This window comes from Condylura cristata, unplaced genomic scaffold (assembly GCF_000260355.1).
Source record: "Condylura cristata isolate star-nosed mole 26May11 unplaced genomic scaffold, ConCri1.0 scaffold00011, whole genome shotgun sequence".
Lineage (NCBI taxonomy): Eukaryota > Metazoa > Chordata > Mammalia > Eulipotyphla > Talpidae > Condylura > Condylura cristata.
The window spans coordinates 8,941,904-8,964,725 of NW_004567112.1; the positions used below are offsets into that span (position 1 = coordinate 8,941,904).

At 47.6% G+C, this 22,822-nt stretch overlaps 1 protein-coding gene across 7 annotated transcripts in view; it reads left to right on the top strand.

Annotated features, from left to right (window-relative positions):
- ABLIM1 (actin binding LIM protein 1) overlaps positions 1 to 22,822 on the top strand; it is a 241,769-nt gene that overhangs the window by 102,770 nt on the left and 116,177 nt on the right. For 6 of the 7 annotated variants that reach the window (XM_012723613.1, XM_012723611.1, XM_012723615.1 and 3 more), the window contains exon 2: positions 20,724 to 20,858. In XM_012723613.1, coding sequence (XP_012579067.1) covers positions 20,724 to 20,858 — 135 coding nt within the window. Of the gene's footprint in view, positions 1 to 1,035; positions 1,191 to 20,723; positions 20,859 to 22,822 lie in introns of those variants that run through there. The other variant, XM_012723612.1, reaches the window with a different exon arrangement.

Sequence of the window (22,822 nt, forward strand, 5' to 3'; positions counted from 1 at the left end):
CATTCTGGTTCTCAAAGATGTGTTGGCCATCTGCTGTGCTCCCGGAATGGGGCTACGTCTGTCTTTTTTGTCTCTTGCTCACCACGTTGCCTCCACATGGTGGATGTATATGCCTTGTGGTGGTGGTGGTGTTGGGGGCTGCAGGGAGGGCGGTCCACCAGGGGTTGGGAGACAGATGCAGGACTGGGGTGAGTGTTGGTCCAGGAGCCTGACCTTGACCCTGTAGTCACAAATCAAAAGCCTCCTCCAGGTACTGCTTCTGGGTACCGCTGGGGAGCAGCGCAGGATGCCCTCTGCTGCTCACTTCATAACTAGGGTACCTGTCCCCCACACATGTATCCAAGGGGCTTGTGCAGAAACCCTTAATAAAGCAGGAGAGGATGGCAGTCAAAACGCTACCTAGCTGGGTAAGTCAGATCTTTTCTTTCATCCTGGATAAAGAGGTGAATTGTCTCAACCCCCTTCCTTCCCACCCCTCACCCCCAACCCCCAGTGCAGGTAAACTATAGAGGGGAACAGCAGGCGAAAACACATGTTTTTATTTCACTATAACTGAGCTTCCAGGATCAAGGAGCCACTGGCATTGTCTATTTTTCTAATGCTAATTTTACTTATTTAGTCTGAAGGAAGCGGTACTACAAATGGAGAGCCCCAGTCACAGGAAAGTAATAAACTAGCAATTGACTAGTTTGACTTAGAGACAGTCCCTGGCAGTTCCTGCCTCCCTGCCCTCCCCGCCCCTGCCCCGCCCCGCCCGCTGCTCTCTGGCAATCATTTATCAGACCCGGGATGGGGCCAGTGCTCTGAGCATTTTGTCGCGCGTTTCCCCTGGGCCCCGGCGTGAGGAATGCAAGGTGGTGTCCGTGACCAGAGATCAGGATAGTGGAATTTTGCATTTGTTACCGCAGCAGCTGTGGCTACTGGTTGCGGCCCAAGGGCAGAGTCCGCGCGCTGGGCGCGGCCGGCGCTGGCGCGATCGCGGGGCGGGCACCCGGCTCGGCCTCCCGAGATGGGGGCGGGATTCTAGAAAGAAGCCCGAGTCTCGGCGAGTGGATGCCGGGGGCTTTTCCTTGCAGTCCCCGCAGCCGCCGATCTGTCTGCGAGGCTCGCCCAGACTCTTAGACCTGATTCCGCGCGCTCTCCCTCCGTGCGGCTCGCCCGAGGACCCGTTGCCATGGTGAAGGAGAAAGGTAATTATACGTATCGATCCCTGTGCGGGGTTGCAGAAGTTGAAAGGCTCCTGCCGGCTGGCTCGGCTACCTGATGGGAGATGATCAATGACAGCCGGCAGACATGTTCTTCGGGCGAGAACCTCTGTATTGTGAAGTCTGGGTTACCATGGCAGGGAGACTCATTTAAGGCCTCCTTCGTGTAACCAGGGTGTCTGAAGCGCGTCCTGTTTTGGGAGTGTTGGTACCCCGAGCTCCGGGAGTGTATCTCTTTTGACTGTTGTTGCTGTTAAGATTGTTTCTTGTGTTGAAGACGTGCTCCTCACCTTCATTCTCTCCCTCTCTCCCCCACCTTCCTCTGTGAGTTCATTAAAATGTGTCATGAAAGGGTCCTTCTTCCAGGCTGGGACGCGCCCGCACCTAGCAAGGACTGGCTGAAGGAAGAAGCGGGCTGTTTTAAAGATTTCAGGTGTGCTGCTTTAATAACCTGTCATGTCAGCCGGATCTCTTAATGAGTCTGCCAAACACCTTCTGGAAGGATGCAGTGCCTGTCAGAAGTGGCGAATCGCATCTTAGGGGGAATGCAGAAAGAGAGAGGCAGGCAGGCTCTGCCAGGTGTATATTATGTTTGTGTTGGGCGTGGTCCCGCTGCCTAAATCTCTCAAAATTGAATTAGAGCTCCAATGAGTTCTTCAGGGAAATGTGAAAGAACACATTCATGCTTGACTTTAATTTTCCAAGTAACATAAATTTATCATGTTAGGAAAATAAAATGTTACGGAATGGGGAGTGCAGTTGGGGACCAGACTGAGATGTTGGGGGGGCAGCAAAGCTCCTCCCCCCTCCTCTGTCAGCCTCGAGTCTCCATTCTCTTTAGGCATAAAATTGTTGATAGTTTTGTATCTTTCTATACCCTTCTCAACATGAGTAAGATGATAGAAGGATAGATAAATAGGAAAGAAAGAAAGAGAAAGAAAAGAGAAGAAAAGAAAAAGAAAGATCTGTGCTCATTTGCCTGTAACTTGCTTTTTGCCCTTAATAATATGTCCTAGGGACCTTCGCCAAGTGATTTTGTAATATGAGTAACTGTGCTTTCATTTTGCCCTTTGGTAAGCTTGGATTTACCTGCCTCATTATCTTCCCGTGGGACCTACTTTTTTCCCTAAACGTGGACATTTGTGCTCTTTGGAGGCTGGCTCAGACGGTTTCAGTGACTTACCTCTGTGTACTCTTGCTGAAGCTCCTACAGGGAGTACATCCGAGACAAACACGCTGAACTCCAATCGATCTTTGTTGCAGAAAATTCAGCTGGGTTTCATTACATTGAAGGATGTTGGAGAAATAGGCTCATGGCAGCTACCTGTGCTACAGCTGCACCTGAGGACAGAGGCCTGGCTTCCTGCTCCTGGCCTTAGCTTTCATCTTTCACTGAGTGACTGGAAATTGAGTCAAGCAATTGGTGCAAAGGTGCTTATAATCTAATACGTCCTCTTTTGAGGGTATTTCCAGGAACCTTCAGAGTAACAGGTACAGAGGTTGACTTTTCACAGAGGTCAGGTCTCTTCCTTGGTACCTCTCACGAGAACAACTGGATTCCGTCGCTGTGGCTAATGGATTTGAGTTTGGCTCTCCCATCTGAGTCATTTACGAGGGGTAGGGAAAGGGATCCTAAAAACCACTTTTAGATTCTACTCCTGTGTGGGTCCGTGGAAGCCGCAGACTTCCTGTGAATGATGCAGCTCAGTGGTCCTCAAATCACAGTCCTCCTCAGCCATTGCAGCGTCCCAGAGCTCAGATTGTCAAGGTTCACATTTGCTTTTCAAGCCAAGAGCCACTTTCCAACTGGAACAATGTGGACAGGCCCTGGACAGTCACCTGTTTCTGTTATCTTAGCTGCTGATTAAGGCTGTCCCTTTTATTTTGAGGTCCATGTCTGTCCTGCTGCTGCCTTCCAGCTTTTTCACTGCACTGAACTCAGCCAACATCAGAGGAAGACAGGGTTGTTTTGATTTGGAGGGGGCGGGGGGAGAGTGTCAGGATGGGGAGGAAAGGTACACAAGAGCTTCCATGGAATGAAAGAAATTTCATCATAGCCTTTAAAGTTAGAAGGTCATAGGGGAGCATGTAGCCCAGACATTCATCCTAGATGGAGAAAGTCGGGGCTCAGAAAGGGGAGGTCAGTCGCTCAAGGTCACACAACAACTGATTGGCCCAAGCACTCGTCCTCTGTGTCCCATCGAGGGGCGTGTGATGTGCATGAGCAGTGACTGCCCAGTCCCAGTGCGCTGGGGTCCCCTGCCTGTCTCTGGGTCATGAGCTTCTCAACACAGCGCTGCCAGCATCTTTGATTTTCGAGGGCAAAGTTAGTGTCTGCCCTGTTGTAGATTCTCAAACAGTCCAACAGGTTGGCCTGCTGTCATGGTGGGGGCTGTATCTGTGTCCTCTCTGTTCTGAGAGCTTTCCAGCCCTTTCCATTGCTTCTTGCTCCCCATGAAGCCTGCCTGCTTCCTTCTCCCCTGAGCCGACAGGAACCACCCTTGATGGTCTTGGACCATGGCAGTGTCCATCCTGAGGCCATGGAGTGGGGGAGGTGCTTCCCTGCTGTGTTGCCACTGAGAATGGTTTAGGGTGGCCTAGTTCTTGTTTTCTCTCCCTATATCTGTCGGGTTTGGGCCTGACATCAGCCGGAGCGAAAGCATGCTGTCGACTCACAGCTCTGCTGCTGTGGCGCTGCGTTTTCCAACATACTTTGACCCTCCTTATCTTTTGTTCTCCTAACCAGACACCCATTTCCTTCTGCTCAAAGACACGTATTGATCTGGGAATCTTGATGAAATGGTTATTTCCCAGCTGTGTTCAAGGGCATCTTACCCTTGCTGTATCCTGTGACAGAAGCAGGAGAGATGTTCGTGGTTTATCAGTCAATAGTTGTCTTCCTGAATATGCTCTTATCCACAGAAATGCCAGAGTCCCATTATATTCACTTAAAAGCCATACTATCTAGTTTAGATGGTCCAGTGCACATTTTTAAAATGTACACAATAAAGGTTTATTATTTTTGCTAGAGAAAAACAAGAATGAGCCAATGAGAAATTAAGTGGTGTTAACACTCTTCTAATTTCATTAAGAAGGGATGTTTTGAAAACCATGTGAAAGAGTGAAAATGTAGCAGCAAGGAGACACATCGAGGTCAACAGACTTTTTCACATCTGTTCACAGAATTTTTTGTTAGTTTTGTTTCCTGGAAGCTGAAGCCTCAGTGAGTGACAAGATAAAGTTGGTGGCTTCCTGCCTATCATGGAGTATTGTCCCGAAGTCCTTCAGATACCTCCTACCCCTACTTAAGCCTCTCTTGTTTATTTTTTTTTAACAGAAGATTCTTTTATTATTTTAACAAGATTATTTATGCATACAGTGCTTGGGTACAGGCCGGAGGTGCAGGGGCGGTGAGAGGATTCACCTGAGACAGAGCAGGGAGCAGAACAGGCGGACTGATGAAGTACACTGCTGAGGGGAGCAGCGGGTGGAACAGGAGAGGTCTGCCGTGCCATGTGGGTCACCTCCGAGGCAGGGATGGAACTTGCACCAAAGCTGCCATTAGCTTCTCAGTGCTGTGCTTCACGCCACCAGGGAGGACCCCTCTCTTGTTTTATTGTAAATGTTATTGTTAAGCGTTCCCAATATTGGCTAGTGGCAGGCTTTGTGTTGAGAGGTTTACATGTATCTCATCTCTGCTCTTCGTATCCTTTAAAGTTGGTGGCTTGCCTTTTCTTTCACGAGGAAAAGAGGCTTCTGGAGTTTAGAACCTTGCCAGAGATCACTTAGCTAAAAAGCAGAGGAGCTGATTTCTCCACCCAGGCCTGTGCCAATTGCTAATTCATGCACCCACATTTTGAATAACCATTGTCTGATAATCATGGGAGGGGAATCTTCCCTTTCCGACTCAACCTCAGCCCCTGCCTGTCCTGCCCTATTAAGAAATACATAGATTCAACTTTTCTGTGTTTGTTAAAGACCTGTCTCAAATTCTTCCTTATACAGCTATTCAAAGGCCCATCCCTTCTCTACATTCTTCTAGAATTACTGTGTGCACCTAAGTAAACACCAGAAAAAGTGAACAGTTCAGTCACCTGTGCAACTTAAAGCCTGTGTTCTGTTTTTCCTCAAGTGTCGTTAACTTCGCAAAGGTCATGTAAAACAGCCTGCGGGTTGTTGAAGTGTGTCCATGCCCACCTCCCATCCCCTCCTCCAAACACACCCACGCAGAAGCTGCCACCAAGGCAGGTGCATACTGCCGCACTCTCGAGACGCATTTCTAATCGATCCCCAGAGAAGGCAGGCAATAGCAGGCCTTTTCCTCCAGGTAGTTCCTCATATGTCCAGCTGACTCTCAGACCCCCCTCTTGTGTGCCAGGTCACTCCTAGACTCAGTTTCCCAATGCTGCCTCCCAGGTAGATGCTTAATACCCAACCCTACCTGCTCCTGGAGTCATCTGCCTTCATCAGATTTTCCTTAACTTGAAAACTTCACTGCTAAGTAGGTCTAAAGTAAGCTGTAGGCTAAAGGAGACACCGGGCCTGACAGCTTCCAGAATCTAGATGCTGCTGGACGGAGCAGGTTCACCTGCGTGGTGGTGAACTTTGTGCCTTGGGCAGAGGGTACTTCCGGTTTTCGTCATCCTATTCCACTTGAGGAAAAATCCAAATGCCAGCGACTGTTAGTGCTACTAAAGAAAGGGCTGCTCTTCTCAGGAGTGAGGCCTGTCTACTTACCTTCACGCAGCCAGTGCTGAGGTGGGATTTCCAAGGCCAAGGGAAAGAGCTACCCTGGCCCTCTGCCACCTACTCGTTGGTGTGTAAAAATGTTAATCCAGGAAGAAAACAGACTTCATTTCCACAATTAGAGTTAAGACTGAATGTGTAAATAAATCTGAGAGAAGAACACATTGACTTAAATTGACCGGCACTACTGAGAGCAATTTTTGATGGGGAAATTCCCACTTTAGCAAAGGGGGAGCTGGGGGGGTTGGATCAACCCTGTTGTCAGCTACCTCAGGCTTTGGGAGATGGCCGTGCCTCTGGCCTGCCTGTGGCCTCTCTGATTACCTGATGAGGTGAGTAGGAAGGATGAAACAACTTGTCCTTGCTTCATTGAGATCCTCTTTTAAAGAACAACACATTGATTCTTCCAAATTCCTGCAGAAAATCTCTCTTACCTGAGATTCACTCACCAAAAAAAATAATCCTGGAATCTGGTTGGCTTTGAGGAGACTCCCTGTGTCATCACATTCTCAGCCCCTAGGGGGAGATAGAGGGTACTGTTGGTGGTTGCATCTCCTTTGCCAAAGGCTAAGTGCTGAGTCTTTTTCTGAGCAGCAATGCAGGGCCAGAGGGCTCTTCAGCAAGCTCAGTGGCCAGTGAGCTGGGTAGGGTTTCTCCCCACAGTGGCTGAGTCTGGTCTGGGCACCCCCTGTAGAAACCAGCTCCCTATTTCTTTGTGGTCAGTCTGACGATGACTCATTCCCAAAGGTATGAGTTTATCACAAACCTGCAGGGGCTGTGTATTCAAGGACAAATTTTTGTTAACAGTGGCCAGGGCGAATATTTGAACACATGACCTCTTCTCTCTGAAACTTGTGCACTAACATGGTTATTATGTTATGGTTCAGTGTACCCTGGGGTGCACCAGAGCTGACTTTCTGGGGCTCCCTGCAGTCAAGCCAGGGGACTTGTTTGACTGCTTGGACTTCACTGTGAAGGTGCTGTATTTAATACTTCCAGGGAGGTGACTATCTAGGGCAGTGGTTCTCAAACATTAGCTGGGAGCAAAACTACCTGCAGGCTTGTTAAAACACGGATTTCTGCAACAGAAGTAGAAGCAGAGTTTCTGCTTCAGTGGTCTGCGGAGGGGGATGAGGTTTTGCAAACCATTCCCAGGTGATGTGGAAGTGCCTATTCCAGGGGCTGCACTTGGATACTCTCTAGCTCATGTGGTTTCTTGGGCAAAGTTGTCAGCCCTCCGGGCAGGTAAGGGAGAATTTTGAGCTAAGTCGCTCCTCTATTCCCTGTTGCTAACTTTATCTTGCTTACAATGCATAGATGGCAAAGAGCCGGCCAAGTATTATCCTCACTGATTCTCCTGCAGTATAGAATGAAACTGTCCTTCATAATCAAGCAGAACTTCTATGACACCTGAGTGGCCAAGAAACTGCTATTAGTGTACCTGGCACTGGCATGCAGATGGGGTAGGTGTAGGAGGAAGTTACAAGGCATCTTTTCCTGAGAGTAAGTGGGGTTCAGCTCAGTTTGGGCAGACTAATTTGGAGTGAAGGCACAGGTGTGCCATTCTCTGGCATCCTTCCTAATGCTCGAAGGGTGAAGTGAACATTTTCTTCTGGGTTCACAGAGCTCTCTGGAATCCTTTGGTAAAAGATTAGCTATGGTGGCCCACAAAGGCTACAATCCCCCTCTTTAGATTTTAAGGTGCTAAAATACATTTTTAAGGCTTAAAAGATTTCACCACTACTACTCATCCTACCTACATTTCAGCTGCCGATATTTTTCTCTGATAAATATTGAGAACACTGAAGGAGGAAGCTTAATAAAATGGAGGACAACAGTGGTAGAAAAAGATACGCTATTCCTTAGTGTGTGTCTGATGGGAAGAGAGGACTGAGGAGCCCTCAGAAAGATGGGGGAGCGACTCAGAAACGTCACGTGCCAACATGACGCCACGTGCCAACACGATGTCATGTGCAAACATGCATGCAAAAGGAAAAATAGACATCACACTAAGCCTTTGCTCTCTGCTAAGTTCTGTCCTGTTTTTAAATATGCTGGCCATGATCTGTTGAACTGATTTCATTTTTCACTGGGTCATGACCTAATGTTTTAAAATCCCGAGTGTAGAGCGCATATACTGAAGTCTTATGGGATGGAAACAATATGGGACTTCCCTGGGCGACCATGTTTCCATGGTAGATACTCTTTCAATAATGCTTGGTAGGTTCTTTTTTGCTGAGTTGCGTTTCTTGACTGTAACTGCAAAAGTTTTGACCCAATAATGTTTTTTTAAGCTGAAGTTGGCCAGAATTGGTGTCATGTGGGTCGATACAATTAAGAACTAAATTTGGAGTAACATGTGTTGCTCAGTTGAAGTGCCACAGGAAATCCCCACTCAAGCCTCATCAATTCTAAGGTGATTTCTGGAATTCCTTTTCTGTTTACCAGAACTTTCCTCCAGGATCCGCACCCCCATTTCCTGCCACCATGCTTGTCTGGCCCCCTTGCTTTTGCATGGCAGCCGGAAGCCATTCGTTGCTAAAATTCGTTGCTGATATATCAGCATTTGCAGAGAGATTATCTTCCAGGGTTTGAGGAGAACCCACCACTCCCTCGGGAACATCTGAGAGGTGGGTGGTCCCAGCCAGTGTCCAGCACAGCGGGGCGCAGCAAGGCTGGTTCCTGGGCTCAGGCTGGTCTCCACTGCTCGCAGCTTGAGAGGGCGCTTCCCTGCAGCACCCATCAGGTCTCAAAAAGAGCCTGAACTTTTGAAGTGAGCCCAAGAGCAGCTGCTGGCCATTAGAAGGAGCTGCGATGGTGAAAACGCCCCTAGAGACAGACCACACCTGCTGCTCCCCCCAGAGCCACAGGAATGTAGGAAGGCAGGACCAGTGTGGTGGCTTTGGCTGAGAAGTAGGTGAAGATCCAGGTACTAAACAGAAACCAAGTAAACTAAGCCAGACTGAGGGGGAAGCTGGAGAGACAGTAAGTGATAAATACCAGCGGGTGAGTGATGACCGGGAGCCCTGTTTGCAGAGGAGAGGCGGACACTCCCCCTCTTCATTGCCTCCTTCAGGCGCTGTCCTCAGGGTAGAGTAGCAGCATTCCCTGGAGCAGCACTGCCCATGGCCTGCAGCCCTTTCCCCAGAGGTGTGTGTGTGCCAGGGAGCCAGTGCGGGGGTTGCCCCAACTGTAAGTCAGCTCCCTCACTTTCTGGAGGACGTGGAGCCAAGCTCTTCACCTGGATGAGGGCGTCCCTTTTTCTTCAGGGTAAACGACACTAAGATGTCCACTTTCCTCCCCTGGTTGGAGGAAGGGTGGGTAAGTGGTCTGATGACTTTGAGCATTGGCAGGAATTCTTGGTGGATCTACAAAAAAAAAAAAAAACTGATTAAAAAGAAAAACAAAACATGATGCATTGTTCATCAGAAACAAGACAAGTGGGAGAAAAGGAAATGACTAAAGGTAGGAGGAAGAATTGGCCAAGAAAGGACTCTATTGATAGGATACACTTCAGGGTCTTGAGAACAGTCATAGCCCTGAAGTGTAAGCACCAGCTTCAGAATTAACTGGAAAGGGGATTGATATTGCTGTATTGGTAAAGGCAGGCTAGTGATGGCTTAGCTGAGGTAAGCACAGGGTTAAGAAATGGAGCAATGGAAACCAAGGTTGAGGGCACCTGCCCCTCAGGTGTGAGGAGAGGAGTAGGGACAGGCCATCACCATCATCCATGAATGGCACATGGGTGGCTTTTCATGTTCGTCCACTTTAGTTTCTCAGGTTTTAGGAAACATGAAAACACAGAGGAGAAAGAAAATCCTCTCTCCTGATATTTATTGTCTGGGTTACTTTACATGAGATGTGTGAAAGTGGCTTCTACAAGGCAGTAGGTGCTTGGTAAGTGTTGCCTGAAGCTTGATTTGCAGAGTCCAGTTAAGCCACAGGGCAGGTGCCCAGCCCAGAGCCAAAGGGAATGGCTCAGCAGCACCTGTTGACTTCCATTGCAGAGAAAGTCAAGCTAAGATGTGGGTGCTGAGCAGAGCTGCCTCCATGCCTGACGGAGAATCAGACGCACCTTCCACACGCATCGCCCGAGCCTGTGAGGCCCTTTCTTGTATGTCCACCTGTTTCTTATTTCTCCAGTGGTCCAGTCGTCCCCAGTTGCCTGGGTGGCTTTATCCTCCTAACCCTTCGAGTCTATACATTGAGCTCAAAAACAAGCTGTACCTGTGATGGGGCCGTTCTCAGCTCGTCTGCCTGAGTTCAACCCCAGCCCCACCGTTTACTAATGTGCGACCTGTGCCTCAGTTTCCTCCGCAGAAACTAAGGCTATTAGCAGTACCAACTTCATTGGACTGCTGTAGGACTGACTTGGTCATTACAGACAAGCATGCGAAGAAGCGCCTGGGGGGGGGGACAGGAGAGCAGTGTTTGCTCTTGTTCTGTGCCACTCTCCTCTTGGCTGAGTAGAATCAGGGGCGGGTGTTGACCCAGAAAGTTTAGAACCCATGGGACCCAGTGAGGACTTTTTTCGAGCTAGGTAAGCGGAAGGCAGCGCACCTGTTTCTGCTGGGCAAGCTCTTTTCAGTTTACCACAAGCAGAGCAAGACTAAACTTCGGTTGTGCTGCCCCACCCCAGGGCCACGGAGAGGCTCCTGTGTGGTAGAATTCCGTCGAGTAATTCCTTCTGCTGGTTCTTGATGCCCAGCACCCCTTGGCGAACAAGCCGACAGCTCCAGCTCTTCTTTATGCTGTGGAGTGAACAGCGATGATTGGGTGCCGGACACGTGTGCATTACAAGACCAGTTTTCACTTCTTTGAGGCCAGAGCAGATGTGCTGAGGACTCTTCCTGGAGGCCCCCCCTTCCTGGCAGCCGTCACTGCTGGCTAGTCCACGTCATTGTGTCGTGCTTGGTCCGAGCTTTTCCATGGCTCATGGGGCCACCTTGACTCTGCCACCTTGACTCAGGCCGTGTTAGCTGGAAATTCCCCAATGTGTGTGGTTCCCATTCAGAGAGAAATTTCGCCAGAGCCTACATGAGATGGTCCGTCTGTAAGCATATTCCTTCAGCTTTTGTTTTTCAGAGGTTTCAGCCAATCTTGTCTCTTAGTCGTTCATTGAGTTTATTGACATCAAAATCACCTGAGTGATAGGTGCTGTTGGCAAACCCCAGGCATTCCACCGACTGTTAGTTTCTTCTGGAGGCTGTTGTGGAAGAGAAAGAACTAGATTAGCGTTAAATGAATGAACAGTTGTAGGACATACATCTTGTGTAAAGAATGGGGCCAGACCCTGGGGGCCCAATGGCGATGACCTTCTGGTAGCAAAGACAGAAAATACAGAGGCAGACTGTTTAGATTATAGAAGGTATTAAAGTAAGCAGAGATGGGGCACAGGGAAGCAGGGAGACAGCCTTTAGCTAGTGTTTTGGGGAGCACTCTGACAGGTGCCTTAGAAACTGCTTTTGGTGAGACTGAAACGAGAAGGCGCCAGCCTTACAGACAGGAGGTGGGGGCGTGGGGGGAGGCAAGGTCTTGTGTGTAGATCTTGAAGCAGTAGAACTGGAGCCAGAGAGCCGTGGGGAAAATGAGAGAAGAGCCTGGAAAGTGGGTGGGGCATCTTGGATGGCACTCGCAGGGCTAAGCACTCGCAGGGCTAATTAATAGAATGATCTGCTCCAGTGATGTCCTTCAAATATCCTTCTGGTTTTCTGGTTGTTGTGCGACAAAGGGATTGAAGAGATGGGTGGGAAGCCTGTACCATTTTTCAAAGACAAGCTCCTGTTCCCCAAACCCCTCCTAAGACCCTCCTGGGTGAGAGATCAGTTACTTGTCTCCAGTTTTCCGGCAGCCCCTGGGATTGGCACTGGTGTGACTACCTCTAGGCAAGTCGTGTTTTGAAAACTCCCACATGAGACATGAAGAGGGTCTGATGATATCTCATTCTTTTTTTTGCTGTTTTATGGGCTCTTTCCCAAGAGAGAAGCAGAGATGAAATGATAATGAGGATATTTGTCTGGGTGGGGCAATGTTAGTGAAAAACAAATATATACCTTAGTAGAGGGAATTTCATGCATTAATGAGGGGTGAGATGTGTCGAGTGTCAGGTGATTCCTATCATGCATTAATGAGGGGTGAGATGTGTTGGTATATGTACAGCGTTCCTTCTGGTTGCTGTGCACATGTTGAGAAGCCCAGACTAAGAGACACCAGTCAAACCTGCTGCTTGTAATCCACAGAGAGTTAGCGGCTGCTTATAGGACTGAGCAGGGGGGAAAGGGGTAGGGGTGGGAGGTGATGGAGACAGTCACACAACTGTGCAACTAAGACCCAAAACCATTGAGACAAGGGTCCCCTTTCAGTGGGTACAGTTGACAAGGTGTAAATTTTTTCACAATTAAACTTTTAGAACAAAACCTACTCTTGGTAGCAGGTTACATTGAGATGGTGACACTGAGAACAGTCAGGCCCTGGACCTGCACAGGCAGTGGGCCTGATGCAGTGGAACAGCCGGAGCTTGTAGCTAGGAGTCCCTGAAACAGCAGAGCCTGAAAGCCCCTTGAGTTCTGGAGGAGCACATGGCATTTATGCTCAAGGACCCTCCATTTCCCAAGCTATTTCCCTCCTTGACACACTGCAGGGGCTTCCATCTCTGGAGGTCATTTCCTGTTAATGCCTTACACCCATTGTTGTTTATTCTCAAGTGTCAAAGTAGGACTTAATGTAGATAAGCCTTGGTTCTTTGTTGTTGCTGCTGTTTTTTAACCCCTGCAAGCACCTGGGTTTGGAAAGACAGGATAGAAGCGATGTTGCTCCAGATCTCAGCTCGGCCCCAGCCACAGGCCCCTCAGCCTAAATATGAATACTTAGCAGACTGTGGCCCGCCCTCTTTACTGGTGTTTCCATAACTGGCTCCACTAGCACCCAGGCACCTCCCCATCCGGGAATCAGGACAGAGATGACGCCTCAGCAGCCCCTAATGATGTGATCTGCCAGCTGGCTTCAGACTGCAGCCAGTGACCAGTTGTGTGACTTGAGCTACATCTAAATGGAATTCTGGTGCCCGGATCAGTTGAGATCTCTGTGTGACCTTAAAGGACCATCTCAAATTTCAGAAGGTGTTTTGGTAACACGGCAGAAATTCCTGCTCATACAGGTTAGCAGGCATCAGTCACGCCAGTTCTCAGCTGACACAGTGTCTGTGCCTGGTTGGTGCCTGCAGGGCTCCCAGGGGGCGGTGACCTCGTGCTGTCTCCCTCCCACCCTATGAGTAGGACCTGAGCTCTTAGCCCTTCTTCCAATCTCCAGGAAGCAGAGGCCCATGGCAGGGCAAGCAGCCTGGGTCAGATCTCCTGACTCCTAGTCTGGGGGGGGGGGGGGCGCGGGGGGGGGGGGGGAACGACACTTCATACAAATGGCCACACACCAGAGTCAAACCACGAAGCTCAGGGTAGCCAGAGAAAGGCCAGGGGAAGTCAGGGAAGGGCGTTGTCTCCTGAGTCATCTCTTCCAACAGGTGTGTCTAGGGAGTCGCTCTTTCAGGAGGATAAAACGCCAAACTGATTTTAAATCCTTCTCGAAGATTAGCGTCCTATAGAGAAGGCAGGTGTAGCCCATCAGGGAAATGCCGCCCTATGATTCGCTAGGAGGAAATTTCCCCGGCTGAGTGATGACAATCCGAGTGCCTCTTTGCCTTGTGGGGATCAGATTAACTGGCTTGGAGCCTGGGCTGTTTCTATAATCAGGAGGCCAGCTGACTGGCTGCTGGCAGGTTTCCTTTCGGAGGAATAGTGAAGACCGACTGTGTTGCCTCAGAAAAGGCAAATTGGGTATTGGGGCATCTTACAGGTGGAAATCCACAGGTGGCCTGGAGGCCAGGCCAGAGCTCCCGCAGCCCACCCTCCCCGTGCTTTGTGCAAGTCATAATCCTGATTACCACGCTAACATGGTATAAGAAAATTAGGTTGTGGAGGCCAATTAAAGAGAAGGATCATTCTGGACAACTAATGACAGGGTAAATAGTGCAGAGCTTCAAGTAACTACCACTTGCCACAGCAGGAAATGGACTTTTAGGTAAACTGCAAATTAAGCGCACTATGCGTTTACTTCAACTGTTGAGTTTCTTGTTTTCTAGGCTCAATACTAATACCATTCTAGCACAAAGAAAGGGAGTAGGAGGTGCAGAGAAGCCGTAGGAGTGGAGAGAACGCTTCTCTGTGATGTGTGTTTACAATTAAATGGGATCTAATGGGGTTGAAGCATAAAAATATTCTAGGTAAAGAAACAGTCTCTGAAATGTAGACTCCCAGGAGAACAGGATTCCTGTCTTTAAGCAGAAACCAGTTTTACCAGCAGAATATCTTTTTGTAATTGCAAATCCAGCCAGTACTAACCAGGCGCAGTTTTCAATCCAGGCTGCCTTTGTTCAGGGAGTGGCTTCAGGGCCTGGCTGATGGGAGGTTGCATTTCCTTGCTGTATCACCTTTGCTATGTGTGTGTTCATTTCTCACAAACTGCTGCTGCCTGGGATAATTTGTTTTACATATTTTGAGTGTTATGTCCCATCTGCTTGTTAACTGGCAGGTGTTTTCTTTGGGCTAGATTGTAGCTGGATGTTCACGGCATCTGAGCTGTGTGATCAGAACTTAGTTTAGGGCACTAGCTGAATTTCCTCTTTCCTGGGTAAGACTTGCTGTGAAAATCCTAGACCCAGTGTGCAGAACATGGACTTCGGTCAGACACCTTCTTAGCTGTGTCATTTTGAAAAAGCTGTTTAACTTTTGGTCACTGTTTCTTTCTGCAGCACAAGGATAATAAAAGAATACCCCCATCAGGCATTCATAAGGATTATCTGTGATTGTAGGTGCACACACAAGTCACAGTGTCTGGAACATAATAAACACCCAATATATTGCACCTGCTATCCTAATAGAGTGGTGTGGTGGAGTTAGGTCTTGAGATGTTAAAAGATTAGGATTCTGGGAGTTTATGTAGGAGATGCCTCAGTAGTGGAATTGGATGGTACCCATATCTTCCCTGATCCAAAAATGGAAATGAGACTTAAAAGAAGGCAACTCAGATTTTTTTGATAATTGAAATCAGAAATATCCCAGACCGCCGAGCTTGCAATTTTTTGAGGCTGGGATTGATGAATGGGAAATGAAGGCAAAAGAAATGCAAAACAAAAGAAAATTAAGTACCAGGTGACAGTCCAGGCATTTTATGGACTGGAAGACTTGGAGAAGAATGAAATATATGATCTGTGTACACAATAGTAAAAGCTTCAGGGAAAAGCACACCTCAGTGTTAGTCCCTATGGTCTGGTGTGATTTGGTGAGGAGAGGAGAAACTATTCCTGGGGGTATGTAGCAGAGTGCAGGCACTGGGGAGGAGGAAGCTGGTAGACCAGGAGGCTCACTAAAGGGAAGTGTTTGTATTTACACAAGTATGCACTACATAGTTCAGTATACAGTCTTCGCGGCTGCACTGCCTGAATTCAGCCAGTTAGCACAGAGATCCACCAGTGCAGCTCCTTGTTGAATGCCTTAACAGAGTGGGCCTTGTCATTCAGACTTTTCATTGATAAGCCAAGAAGTTTTGATTCAGTGGATTGGGGCAAAGGAAACTATTGGAAACCTTTTTTGTTTTTATTTTAATACACTTTATTTTAGAATAGTTTTTAGATTTATAGGGCATTTGAGAAAATCATACAGAGTTTCTCTCTATGGACCTGACATTCAAGTTTCCCATATGGCAAAATCTTAACATAATACTCTTGCTACAGTATATCGCTATATATTAAGCAAAGTTCATGCTTTATTAAATATCCCTAGTTTTTACCTGATGTCCTTTTTCTGCTCTTCTTGGAACCCATCCAGGATACCATGTTACATCTAGACATCCTGTCTCTTCTCGGGCTCCTCTTGGCTCTGATGAGACAACATGCCACCTTGTTTATGATATTTTTTGACAGTTTCCAAGGGCACAGGGCAGGTTTTTAACAGAAACCCCTCAATTTTGTAATTTACTCATGATTAAGATTATGGTGTTTGGGGGAAGGAAGAACACAGTACTTTTAGCCCTATCACAGCTATGCTGGTGACAGTGCTGATGGCAATCACTTGACTGAGGGCATGTTTGTTAGAAACATCCACTGTAAAGTTACCCTTTATTCCTCTGTTCCCATATGATCCCTTTTGGAAGGAAGTTGCCACTGCAGGAAGTATCCTCCCCCTCGTTCATGGGACTTCTCTGCTGCTTGCATTTGGAGAAGGAAGAGGCCAGGAGCAGGAAGCTTTCAGAGGTTGGAGAAAAGGGGGTGGTGGGCACTATTCATATGAGGAGGGAAGGGATGACTAAGGGATGTGAGAGTAGACAGAATTTAGTAGAAGATGAAAGGGAGGGTGGATCAAGGTTGACAATAAGGTTCTAAGCGTCGGTGATTAGGAGATTGTTTAGGTGTAAAGAGCACTGTATTAGTTTACTGCCAACTCTGTTTCTTGGCTGTGCCACCTTGGGTGAATCATTCTGTTCCTCCGAGTCTCGATTTGCCCATTGGTAGCCTGGGGTTGGCAGTCCCTGTTCTTCCTGCCTCATAGAGCACTTGCAAGAGTGAATGCTGATGCAGGTATTAGGACTTTGATGTCCAATAACAGGGTGTAGTTTCAAAGGTTAGTTAGAAGTGACAATACTGAGAGAGAGAAGGGCACTTGGGAAGAGAATGTGTTACCTGGGAGATTGTGACTCTTTCAAGCAACATGGAGCAAGTTAAACTCATACTGAGTGCTCTGTTGTCAGTTTGTAAGTTTGACCATCTTCTGCCCCAGAGATGTCTATTTTAAATATGGCTTCTCGGATGTTCTGTTTGTGGTGATGGAGTTGCATGGTCTGGTCACCAGATCAAGTTGCTTGGACAATATAGAAAAGTTCCAGATTAGAAGGATGAGCTTTGTGATCTTTCTCTTGTAGTCTGTAAGGGCCTCTGCTTGGGGGCACTGAAGGTTGTGGAGACTTTCTTAATAGGTTGGATCTCCTTGTCTCCCCATCTGAGATAGCTATTAGACATTTCAAAAGTAATGCATCCAGAATGAAATGTTTACTTTCTGGCCTGCCCTGGAACTTCCAGGATATGTCAAACCTACCTTGCTTGACATTGAAAAACAGTGTGAAACTCTCGCTCACCTTGTGATAAGCTGCTTGTCTGATTACCAGAGTCCCTTCACCCTCGCTCTTCTGCTGTAAAGAAGTCCATTCATCTTTTCAGGCTTTTCATCTGTATTCTTGCATTGTTCAGAACGCATACAGCTTCTGGGTTTTCATTGTTCTGTTCTTATTTTAGCAACAAACTGATGAGCCATGAGTATTTTACCTTTTGGCCCAAGTGCCAGGGTAAATCTTTGACTGCTTTGTACAGGGAAAAGAGTTGGGAGGCTTGAGAGCTCATTGTACTTCTGCCCATAACTTGCTGATAACTTTGGGCAAGGAATGCAAGTTCATTGGCTCTGCATTTCCCTATCAGTTCTCTAGGTAGGCACCTCCAGGTTCTGAAAGAGGGAGCCTTGGAGTAAATGTTGGCAACAGACCCAGCTAGCAAATAAAAGGCGTGTAGAGTAAATGTCACTTCTATATGATAAGTGATGCAGTGAACCTCAAAAATGTAGAATTGAGACAACAAAATACAGTTGGTAATAAAACAGACTGCCAAAGGCAGTTAGCTGAAATGAGGTTCTTTATTCATCTTTCAAATGGAGAGACATTCTTTTATTTACACTGATCAGCTGGGGTGAAATAAACAGTCTTTTTTCATCTTTGGTTTTGTCCTACTACAATTATAAAAGCTCACTTCTTCACAAGCAGATTGTTCTGATATGCATCTGCCCAGGCTGATAAATGATGGAAAGGCAAAAGAACATGATAGAGCTTCTGCTCATCTCTAGGCATGGACAACTTTAGAGTTTGATATATATATATATATTTCCAAAAGGAAATGCTTGCAAAATACAGATGCTGACCCCACGCCTCACCTTCATGGCTGGTGCCAGCGCTGACACTGGCACCTTTGTTCAGACAAAGGGGAAAGCCAAGAAGTGAAATGATACTTTGCTTCCCTCATCATTACTCAGCACAACTTGCTTACTTAGCTATAAAAAATTCAAGTGTCCAGAGAAACTGCAGTGCACCCTTTTATCCAAAGATGCCTTTTCCCTTATAGACAAGAGACCCAGTGTGCTTTAGGTACTGCAGAAAAGAATGGGCCTGTGGGCCACTTCCTCTCCCCTACTCTAACTTGGTAACTTGCTGATCTATCCATGGTGTCTGAATTCTTAAGGGAATTGGTCCTTAAACTGTAGTTACATAAAATCACTGGAGGAGAAGACTAAATCCAGAGATCCCCTACTCCCACTTCCAATTTATTGGGTTGAGGAATTTGCATTTTTTTTAAAGATTTATTTATTCATTTAGAACTGGGGTACAGGCCAGAGGTGCAGGGGCGGTGAGGTGATTCACCAGAGACAGAGTGGGGAGCAGAATAGACTGTACACTGCTGAGGGGAAGAGCAGGAGAGTCAGGAGAGGTCTGCTGTGCCATGTGGTCACCTCCAGGGTTGGAATCGAATTCATGTTGAAGTGACTTTAGCTTCTTAGTGCTGAGCTTTAACCCTCTGTGCCACCAGGGAGGGCTGGAATCTGCATTTTTAAGACATGGCCTAGGAAGTCTGATCTGGGGGTCAGCAGAGCTACCTTGAGGATGACCCCCAGCATCAGCCAGCAATACTTCATGGCATCCAGTTCCCTTGACTGGCCAAGTCCTAACTGCTCTTGCACTTGGCCACATAGGGGCCTGCCTTCTAACCATTTTCTGACTTAGACAGACAGCATGAGTGGAGCAGGAGCCGCACGGTCAGAACATCCTGGCTGTAGATCTTCGCGATTCCATGCTTGTGACTTGGGCAGGCTGCTCAGCCACTTCTAGGACTTCCTCATCCGTCAGATGGCAACAATATGAACCACCCCACCCAGAGAGAGAGGTGGCTAGGATGGATTCAAATGACTTTAGTGTCAGTACCCAGCCCTGTGCTTGACGTTTAGTAGATACTTAATAAATACTACTTCTTCCCTTCCTACAGGCAGTAGGAACTAGCTAGGAAAAAAAAAAAAAAAAAAAAGAAACATTTTCTATTAGTATGTGAAACTGATATTAAGGGAGTCTTTATTAATGCCCAGGTGAACCAACTTTGGCCTGTTACCCTCACTTTAAGTCAGCATTTAATTATTTAGTGGTGGTTTCAAGATCTTGAAAGAATGCACCCTCTCAATTTCTGTAGAAAATACTGACTGCAGATTTCCAAGACAGCAGGTAGGTGAGGAAGAGCAGGTGTGCCATGTGCTATGCCCATGGCCTGCTCTCCATGGTCCAGCATGGGGAATTCGGCTCAGGTACTAACCCAAACCTCCACCTGCTCCTCTTGTGAAGCTCACAAGAAGAACCTTGTTTCTCAGAATCTAGCTAGTAATGGATTCTTTGGACTGTCTTGTTCAGACTCCTTCCAGGTGAAAATGAGAACTTGCCAGTGGCCCGCAGGAAACAATGGGCTCTTAGTCTTGTGTATACTGAGCTCCGTGTGCAGCTGCTCTGTGAGCTGAGTTTCAGCACTCTCTGCCCACATCACTCCCCTGTCCAATCCATGTCACCGCTGGAGGAAAAAAAGTCATCTTTGTTCTTTGCGATTAATTTTAGGGTCACTGTTCTTATCCCATCTGATGCTCACACAGGTCCTTATGTATTAGGTTTTTATGTATCACTTGGTTCCTCCTGCTGAGGACCCAAATCAGAAAAGGAATTTAAAAGCTGAGGGTGCCAGCCTGCCGCCTTTGGCTGGGAGACTGCAAGTTCGAGGAAGGCCCTGGAACCTTCCTTCTGGAACCACGTAAGGGCGAGGCTGTAAATCCATGTCTGGGGGCAGGGCACTCAAGATAACTTGTATGCTCTGAACAGAATTACCCCTGTAAGCCCCCATCCTCTGATTTTAGAGCCTAAAAATACCTCAGAAATCCTCTGCTTCACTCCCCTTTGTTTTATAGAGGGGGAACCAGGTTGTGGGGGGGGGGCTCCCAGAGTTCCTAGTTTCTGTGGTAAAGTTGACTGAGCAGTATGTGTCAGGAACTGTCTACACTGCTAGGGAACTGTCACCTGCCTCTAACAGGTTGAGTTGCTGGATTCAGATCAGGAATGATGCTCAGCAAGGAAGCAGCCAGCACCTATTAACTGTAACTATGTCACTGACACTGGGCATCTTTGGCAGGTGAGCTTCCTGAGACGCTGGGGGGAGAAAGAGGCAGTACAATGGGGAAGAAAATGTGTGAACTTTAAGAAATTCTCCCCATCCTCAAGGAACTCAGTGTGCAGTGAACTCCTTGCTGTGAGGTCCTTTCTCAATCGAGATGAAGACATTACACATTCAGTGCAGATGACTGAACCAAGCAAGTGACATGTTCCATGAGCTACATGTGTACTCCTAAAGAAGTTGGGGAGGCAGCTTGAGGACTGCTGTCCCCCAGAGGGACAGCCTGTGTCTTCCCCACTGGTCTGTGAAAGCCCCCTCTTTGTTACTTAGCTGTGTTTCCCCAGGATGATGGCCCAAGGGAGGGCTCTATTTGTTGAACCAGCACGTGGCTCGTTGGCTCCCACAGTGATGGAGCTGTGTGCGTGTGGCCCGGGACCCCCGGGAGAATGTTCTCTGCTCACGTGGATCTTCTGCTGTTTTTCTTTCAGTGGCTCACCCCCAGGACCCTCACCACCCTTCTGAGAAGCCCGCCATTCACTGCCACAAATGTGGGGAGCCTTGCAAGGGTGAAGTGCTCCGGGTGCAGACCAAACATTTCCACATCAAATGCTTCACCTGCAAAGGTAAAGTGGGCCCGTGGCCTGGTTCAGAGGCAGGACACAGTGAGTGTCTTGGGCCTGCCCCTCCCCCAGGACTCCACACCAGCTCGTCGAAGGATGATGAGCTCAGCCCTGGAATTACTTAGCCTCTCTACTTTGGGATCAAACTAAACTCGAGGGAGACTGAGTCTCCCTATGTGCCCTGGACCAGGGGTGCCCAGGCTTTTGGGTGTTCACTAAGGTTCCTGTTCCCAGAAGGGGACTCAGTGCAGAAGTGAGAGTAGTGAAAATGCACCTTTGAGCTCCGTGCCTTGTATTTTGCCTCTGAAACAACTCCAACCACAAAGCAACCTTGTTCCAATGGTTGTTAGTTAAAGGAGGGCTGGAAATCTTGTGAGATTGGGGTGCCAAGTCACTGGACTCTGGGGGTACGTGATATCATGATATGATTTTGTGTGTGTGCGGTAAGAAGAATTAAGCAAAAATGTTAGGCAGTCTCCTGGTGGAACAATACACTCCTTCCAACCAGTTAGCAATTTAAGGTTGATTTCTATTAACCGCACCCCACCCCCTTGGCGTTTACAAGTGCTGTGTCTGGGTATGAAACCTGCTGTCCTGCTTTTCTGGAGCCAGGTCATGGCTGAGAGGAGAATAGAGGAGGAAGAGGATGGCTTTTGTAAGTCTGAGAAATAGGATCCTGGGGCTGAACTTGTCCAGGTAGCTCAGATTGGGGTTGACAATTGTAGGAAGAGAGATAAGAGGAACAAGACCATGAATCTGCTTGTTACCTTCACTCTGCTATTTTTGGGTCACCAGTCTCATCCCTAGAAAACATTTCATTTTGAGTGTCTTAGATTACAGAGGCCCAACGATGCCATCTTAAGTCATTTATCCTCGACATAGACAGAGACTCCAGGCAGCCCATAGTCCCCAATATACATGGTGAAAGGAGGCATGTGGGGTCCACAGCTGCTTCTTTGATTGTGATTTTTTTAGAAGAAAGAATGGTGAACTGTAAGGAAGGGTGGGGAGATCAAGGGCCTGAGCCCTGCAGAGGTTACCAGAGGTTGCTGTACAATCTCAGGGACGGCCTTTAATCCTCCTGAAAACTGTCAGTAAGTATGCTAAATCCCCAATTTCGAGACAACGCAAGCTGGTCATCAGAAAACATCAGGGTCACACCCAGGTTACACTCGGGTTCAGGTCCCGCCATGGCCTCCAAGCAGCTCTGTGATCCCAGGTGAGTTGTTGTCACTTTAAGGCTCTGTGTCCTGATAGGTAAAATAAAGAGACTAGACCATATGATCTTTAAACCACCCAGGTCTGACTTTGCCAAACCATGGACACACAGCTCTGTGAGCATGTCCTAGAGGCCCAGAGACTCTTGGGTAGTTTGCCGGAGAGCAAAATACTTTCTGGTTATGTGGAGACAGGCATTGTAATTGGCTTTAGTTTTTGCTCTTACATTTCCTGAGAAATGACAGAGGGGAAGATTCAGTATGAAATAAAATCGTCCGAAATCACTGCAGCCTCATTTGGGCTGTATTTCTAGCTGAAAGTACCACGTGTGAGTCTCAGGGCTGCCTATTTGGTATCCAGCACCTCAAAGGCTTGCAAGGCCACTTTGAGACCGCCACAGGGTGGGGCCTCCTGGCTTTTGTTCTCTTCTAGTTTAAATCCAAGGATGGAATGTAAGTTATTTATTTGGAAAGAAGCTGTACCATATCTTCAGTATAGGCTATAAATGTGCTCCTCAAAAGTTAAATATTGTACTCATTGAATCATAATCTGAGAACACTTGCAGCTTGTAGCAATTACTTTTAATTTAGCCAGACTCTACTAAAGCAAATGTCATCTATTTTGGTAGGAAGGAATAAGAAGGGCCATTTAGTCAAACTTTTTGTTTTTAATGAGCCTTTCCCAGACACTCTTGTATAACAGGTTTCCACTACACTCATATCACGTTGTCCCTGATTTTTTTTTTTTTT